Genomic DNA, 7,482 nt, shown 5'->3' on the forward strand with positions numbered 1-7,482 from the left:
ATAAAATCCTCTCACTGATGGCAAAAAGGATGGAACTGGAAGGCAGTAGAAGAAATAACAAATACCACAAGTTCTCTGGATCTCAAGGTAGAAGAGAGCAAAATGATAATTCATACAGGCGAGGAAGGTTATTGGGAGAAGGGATAGAGGGATAAAGGATACCAAAGCACAAAAAGGAGGAAGATGTTCTAGAGTCATAAAGCATGGTAGGGTTCTATGCTTCAAAGTAAATTAGATTTTATGAAGAACTAGCAGAGAGGAGCTCAAAGCCTCAAAAAAAAAAAAAAAATCCCGAAAGAACACAGAGATAGAAATTGTAATCACCCTGACTTGATCAGTACACATTGTGTTCAGGTTTTTAAATTTCTTTTTATTAGTTATTTATGGACATTTATTTATTTATTTGTTTATATGTGGTGCTGAGAATCGAACCCAGTGCCTCACACATGCTAGGCAAGCACTCTACCACTGAGCCACAACCCCAGCCCCTTGTGTTTGCATATTGCAATATCACAGTACCACGTTACTATGTACAAATATTGTGCTAATTAAAAAGGAAAATGCAATTTAAAATAATAATTGACAAAGGACATTAGATGACTTGGCCACTAAATGTAATGCATGATCTGTGATTACAAAGAGGTTTTTGAGAAAGCAACTATGAAGGATATTATTTGGACAATCACAAAATGTTTCCTGGGGTCATATAGTAGTAAACCGTCTTGGCTCGATGTTAAACATTCTTAGTGTGACAACTGTGCTCAGGATCTATGGGAGACTGCTTATTTGGGAGATAAATGCTAAAGATGTTAGGGATGATGTATCACAATACCTTCAAGTAACTAATGATTCAAAATGATTAAAAAGTCACACACAGATTGCTGTGTCACATCAGTTATATTTAAAGATTAGAGAAGCTGAGACCCAGTAATCCAAAGAAATATGTGACTGAAAATTGGCTCTCACATGAAAGAGGCTCCCCGCCAGAAGTAGCAGGACAAGAAATCAGTGAAGTGCACACCCACAATTGGACTGGCTTGTCAAGAGCCAGTACAAGCTGGGCACAGTGGGGCAAGTCTGTAATCCCAGCCACTCAGGAGTTTGAAGCAGGAGGATTGGGTGTTTAAGAACAGCCTCAGCAGCTTAATGAGGCCCTATGCAGTTTAGCAAAACTTTGTCTCAACAAAAAAGAAAAAAAGAAATGCTGGGGATTCTGCTCAGTGGTAAAGTGTCCCTGGATATTCAATCCCCAGTTAAAAAAAAAAAAAAAAAAGAAAGAAAGAAAGAAAAAAGAAAAAGAAAGAAAGAAGGAAAGCAAGCAAGCAAGCAAGCAAGGAAGCCAGTAGCATCAGAGCCTTCCCCCAGCTCTAGCGCCCTCATCCGTATTGGCGAGTGCACGGAGGGAGGCCCCAACAAACTGCGCACTGGTTGGCAGGGAGGTGGACCAATGAGAAGGCCGCGAGGGGGGCATCGAAGACTCGCGAAGCTGCTAGAAGCCGAAGCCGGGTGGTGATTGAGGTGATCTGTGCCTGGCTTGTGGTGACTTTGTTCCCTGAGGCCTAACTGCTCCCTTAGTTAACCGGTCTATCATCTCCCCTCGAGCGAGCTTGGCTGCCGGGATTGGCAACATGAGCTCCGCTGACGAGACTTCCCTTCAGGGAGACGGTTTGAGCCAGAACGGTGGGAAACCGGGAGGCGTCCGTCCTGCAGGCCACAGAGCCCTACGAGGCCTGGGCCGGGGCCTCGAGTTGAGGCCGCCACGGAGCAGGGAGGGCGAGGGCGGCCTCCTAGACTCCGAGGCCTATGAGTTCAACTTGGAGGCCCCATGGGAGGAGATAGAGGAGGGAAAGGCAGTGCTTCTGGGCCGCGCAGGCAGGCCTGGCTCCCCAGCTGATGAGAAGGGGGACGCTCTAGACTTCGTGCCCCTGGCTGTGGAGTCTGCGGCCGTTGTGCAGCAGCCTATGGGCCCGGAGCCCCGGGGAGCCCACAGATACCCATCCCCGGAAAGCTTCGCCACCGAACTGTCCGGCTTTTGGGTGGACGCAGGGGCAGGCCCCGGTGGGAGAGCTGCGCTGGCCCCGAGCTGTGTGGAAGCGCCACAGGCCTCTGCCGCCCTACTGAGCCACCCCAGTGGGCCCGAGGGGAGCCGGGCCTGGGGGAAGCCCAAGAGAGGCACCAAAAGTCGGATGGTGGGCAGCGGGGAAGCCCAGCATCCCTCTTCCGACCCTGAGTCTTCAGATGAGCTCAGTGAGATACAGCTGATGAGGGTGAGCATCTGCCCCAAAGGAGGAGGCCAGGCCAGGTCCTGCAGCCCCAGGGAACCCGGAGACCCAGCCAGACGCTCGAGTGTTCGTAGCAGGGAGAATTTCCTTCACATGCCGGGCCCTCTGCCGACCTCCGCTCCTCGAGGACTCCCCTCAGGCATGGACAAGCAGGCTTCAGCAGAGCTGGAAGCTGGCTCCTCCAAGAAAATGCAAAGCATGCTCTGGGGCAAGGGAGGGAGTAGGTCCAGCAACCCAGGAGCTGCCACCACCGCCGCTGCTGCTGCTGCTGCTGTCACTGCCACCTCTGCCTCCGCTGCTGCTGCTACAGGGGACCTGCCCAGGGCCACTCCTAGGAAGAAGGCCATCCAGGAGAAGAAGTCCCTAGGAGGTGGTTCAAGAGTGACCCTGGGCAGGGCCTTCCCTTCATGGGGGCAAAGACTTAAGGTAACGCCCCTGGAACCAGCCACCTTCCCCCCAATCTCGGGGGTTCCACTGCTTGGAAGGTCCAAGAGGCATTCCTTGCTGCCCTTGGGACCCAAACAGTCCAAGCATGGAGCCACTGGGAAGAGATCTGTGGCCAAGAAGACACGGGAGTCCCAGCCTGTGACCAGTGAAGATAATGACCCAAGTAGAGATATAGTCCCACAGGTCCAAGTGAGTAAGCCTGCCTCCTTCTCCTTCTCCTCCTGTCACTCTGCTCTGCTCCTTTACCAGGACACACTTCTTTGCCCTTGCTCAGGGGTTGTCTTTGGGAACCCACTGTCATTGGGATGCCAAATCGGGGGTCTTGGTAGTCAGGGCAGACATTGAGAAAGTACCTGGTAGGTACCAGTCAGTGTTGGCCACATTTTGTGCACTTCCTGCCTCCTTCCCAGACAGGGGCTGGGATGGGATGGAAAGTAGGACTGGCCACTGACTGGTCTGGTGACCCCTTACAGTTTGAGCTGCACATCGTGGGTGTTTAGTCCCATCTGTCTACTGATTCCTCCCTCCCAGCTCTTACTCAAGCCTGCCTTGCTGGGGGCGTGGGATTTCTCTGCCGCAGCACTCCCCACCCCCGCCACTGTCCCCCTTGCTTCTCCCTGACTGAGCTCTACTTCTGAGCCTGGGGCTGATTGAGATAGACATTGCTAATGAGATGAGCCTTGGAGGTCTTCCTTTGTACCCTGCCTCACTCCAGCCCCTGTGCACACAGGATCATACTCAACAGAAATTTCTGTGTTAGCTTCCAGTACACAGGCCACGGACACCTTGCTTGTGCATGCATCGTGGAGAATTTAGCAGTGGTGACCCCAACCCCAGAGTCCTCCAACCTCCAGGAAGCTCCCAGCCCTTGGACTTGAGCCAGGGAGGCCTTGCACCCTCTGGTGAGTCCTGTGGGTTTGACAGCAGTGGAGGGGAGAGGGTCAGGGGAGGGAAACTTCTGGCTCTGCCGCTTCTGGGGGTGCAGTCTTGCTCCCAGGCTTCCATGCCTATACAGGCAATGCCCCCAAGGAAAGCTGGATGTGGGCAGGACTGGACTCAGGCTACTTGGTCCCCTGCATTGGTTTTATGTGCTAGGGGTGATCTGTAGCACTGCCCCAAACACAGACTCCAGAAGGAGACTTCCAGAGGAACACAGCCTTTTCTTTTGTGTCCTGTTCAGCTACATGGCTCCTCCCAGAGTCTGGCTGCGACTACAGCTGTGCCAGTGTCCAACCCAGAGCCACAGTGCTAGGGTGTCACAGTGGCAGCTGGGGCTGACACTGGGCAGCAGGGAAAGCAGGCCCAGAGAGAGAGGTGGAGCTGCTGGACAGAACAGGTGCAACTTGCTGCCTTCAGAGGGGGCTGCTGCCTCACTTTAGATCTAGCCAGGCCATTTCCACTTCACACTCAGGCTGGGGAGCTAGAGTTTGTGCTCTTTTCAGATGAGCAGGATCCACCTGTGCAGACCCCAGTTCTGGAAAGGCAGCAGCAACCACCTGGGGTACAGGGCTGTCCCCGGGTAAGTCTTTCCCTTGGCTCCAAAAATGCCGGCCCCAACTAGCTGGTGGGCTCCATGTCCAGGTTAAGTTGACTTGGGTGTCCCCTCTAATTCCACACCCTAGGGAGAGAGGGTTCCTCCTTTCCACTGAGGATGCCCTACCTCTCTCTGTTGCCACTGGGCTGTGGGATATGTGGGACATGAGGAGTGGGGAGCAGGAGAGTGGGAGGGTGAGGAGACAGGAGGCCAGGATATTACTCCTCATTTCTCTTTTCTCTGGTGTTGGCTGGGTCAGTGTGTGCTGCTACAGAAAGAAATCGATGATCTCAAGGAGCAACTAGGTATGACAAAGCCCAGGCTGGTACAGGGACTGGGGCAGAGGCAGACCTCAGTGTCTCCATGCAGGTTCCTGGGGCTGGGCTGGGCTGCAGGTACAGGCATCACAGTGGGGCGGGATGTTCCTGTGGGGTGGGGAAACCAAGCTGGCCTGGCCCTGGTGCCTTCTGTGCCTTGACTGCTAGGGCTGTGCACGAAAAGCAGTATGTTGTCTGACCTTGCCATTGAGTCCCAGAGACCCCTCCTTTATTTTTCCCTTAAGCACTGATTGTTGTGGCTTGTTTGGTGTTTCTTGCCCTATGTTTGCTTGATTGCTTGTTCTTAACAAGTTTCTGGGTGGTTCTCCCATGCCCCAGTGTTTGAGCACTACTGGTACATGTTGTTTCCTTATAGAAGACATTTATGTGTCGAGTTCCAGTGGTGGTAGGGGAGTCAGTCCTAGGGCTGTTTGGACAGGGGCTGGAGGTTCCCCACGGAGCATGGGGGAGGGGGGCCAGGGGGCCATATAGGGCCAAGACCCTCTATGGACCTATGTCCAAGTGTTCAGTTATGCCTCTCTCTTTCAGCGGTCATGCATTCCCTCGCTGACAAGTTCCAGGACCTTGGAAGTGAGTGTTATGCTTACCATACCCCTTCCCACAATCCCAGCTGTCTGGGAGGGCTGCATGCCAGCTCTGGCCAAGGGGAAGCCATGACTCTGCTCTGCTTAACAGATTGAACCCAGCATCATTGTACAAGGCGAGCAGCTGGTGCCGGTGGAGCCCACGAGCAGCGGCCAAGCTGTTTCCCTTTGGTTCTTCTACAGCCAGCTCCCCCTTCCTGCCCACTCCAGTTCACAGCATTTTCGAATTAAAGTACCTCTCCTGTTCTGTGGTCTGCCCACTCTATGAGGGGGTGAGGGCCTGCAGGGGCCAGGAGAAGGGTGGGGAGCTGGTTAAGAACAGTACCCCTGGCATTTTGTGGTAGGCCTCTCCCTGAGGGGAGTCTGGGCAGGCCTTTGAGCAAGAGCCAGGTGCTCAAGCTTACCATGGTGCCCTGGGACTGGATTCTGTGTGGACTGGACCCAGACACACTAGAATTTTCTCCTTTTCCCCTCTGGCCCTCTCTGGTGGTGCTCTCTGCTAACAGGCTTCTCTCTGGAGTTCTCATAGGACAAATTGTTGCCTAATATCCCCCCCCACACACACACACACACCTTTCAGGAGGAACTAATAAGCCCCTTCCAGAGCTCCAGTCCCTCCTGTCTTTATTCCTTTGTTTTGCTTCCAGGTTTTATTCCTTTGTTTCTCACCCTTCTTTTCTGTTCTGACCATCCTTGATGTCTCCCATGGCTCACCCCTGGAGACCTCTTTCTAGAGAGTTATTTCAACAGGCTTTGGGAGAGCACAGTGGAGCTCATTTTTTCCCCCTCTCAGGGCCAGTCCTCTTTCTGGACTCAGTATCTTCTGGTGGCTCACCACAGAGGGAAGGCTCAGCTAGAAATCCCCCATCATCCTTAGTTCCTGCTTAGTTAGCCTTCACCTTTGAAGCTCAATTGCCAGATCCTATCGCTTCTCCCTTCTTCCTTTCAGTAGGGGGATGGAGGCAGAGGTCACATCTCATCAGGTGGCAGAGCAAAGTAAAAGTACGGGGAATGCAGGAGGAAAGAGGGGTATAGAGAATGTGAGAAAATGTGGGTTGTCTCTGGGTTAGAGGTGGGCAGGTGAGTCTGCTCTGGCTCCTCTCTGCTTTCTTGAGCAAAACTGCCGACCAGCAGCTGGAATTGGATGGTCAGGAATCAGAATGTCAAGTCCTAGCTGCCATCCAGCCAGCCCTTCTCCAGGTTGTCAGCTCCATAGCTCTCATTTGAAAGGGGCAGATGTGGGTGGTAGGTCTGCATGTGCACAGATGGTCCCCAGCAAGATACTGTTTGATCACCCCCATGGCACAGATTTTCCTGGATGTGATATTTGCATGTCCCAGCTCCATCTCCCAGACTGCCTCCTGCGGTCGCATGCGATTTTTGTCTGAGCTCCATGTTCTTATGTTGCCCTCATTGATGAACTGTTCCTTGCTTTACCCGGGGTCCAGGCTGGGTGTGCCTGAGACTCGGGGACAGATCCATGTTTGAGTAGGGTGAGACAGTTCCCATTCCCAAGAGGCTGGGTATTTAATGGACAGCACTGACAAATGAAGATACAGCATTCAAGGGGTGTGTGTGTGCGTGCGTGCGCGCACGCATGCTTCCACATGTGAGTGTGCCTGTCAGAGTGTCTGTGTGGGCTTGTGAATCAAGTGAACCAGAGATGATCTCCCTGGACAGAGGATGATCTGACTCTGAATAGAGGCAGTAGGGGCAGAGCCTGTAATCCATAGGGAACCGAATACACCAGAGCAAGGTTGGCATCTACCTTTTAGGAGGGGTGTTGTTCAAGACCTAAAATGTAGGAGGGCATGGGATGGGATGAAGCGTAAGTCACCAAACCCAGCAGCGGGGTCAGTGTTGTCACAATGTTGGGAGTCTCTGGCACAGGCTCTTGATCCTCATCTGGGACGGATAACGTGTCTCAAATGTCTTGTGTTGCCAGCAGAATGATGTGCAGGCTGGCTACCTATGAGGTGGCTGGTTCCCACCTCATCTTTGAAACAGGATGCTCCCATGGGAGACAGCCACACCCTGAGCTAACCAACACCTGGGTGTGATTGGCACAGCAAGGATGGCAAGTAGGAGAGAGGAATTGCCTGTGGAGAGCAGGTCAGGCTTGGGACCACCCTTCCTGTATTCTCATTCTGTGTCCCTTCTGGGCTCCTTGGGATGGGCTCAGGGAGACGGATTGTCACACAAGTGGTCGGGCAGTCAGTCCTGAGAGCCAGAAAGGATGGGCAGTGGGGACTTAACATCATCCACTTCAAACCTCCACCTGAGCAAGGGGGCTGGGT

The 7,482-nt window shown here is 53.1% G+C and overlaps 1 protein-coding gene across 1 annotated transcript; it reads left to right on the forward strand.

Annotated features, from left to right (window-relative positions):
* Window positions 1–1,628: 1,628 nt before the first annotated feature.
* Window positions 1,629–5,720, forward strand: LOC308639437 (uncharacterized protein CXorf49-like; the record flags this gene model as incomplete). The annotated part of the gene is made up of 6 exons (XM_081277686.1): window positions 1,629–2,918; window positions 3,490–3,631; window positions 4,172–4,248; window positions 4,523–4,568; window positions 5,130–5,171; window positions 5,277–5,720. The coding sequence occupies 6 exons, from the start codon at window positions 1,629–1,631 to the stop codon at window positions 5,279–5,281; spliced, it is 1,602 nt and encodes a 533-aa protein (XP_081133812.1). The 3' UTR covers window positions 5,282–5,720.
* Between the last annotated feature and the right edge of the window lie 1,762 nt (window positions 5,721–7,482).

The sequence above is a fragment of the Spermophilus citellus genome (genome assembly GCF_964194105.1).
Source record: "Spermophilus citellus genome assembly, chromosome: X".
Classification (NCBI taxonomy): Eukaryota; Metazoa; Chordata; class Mammalia; order Rodentia; family Sciuridae; genus Spermophilus; species Spermophilus citellus.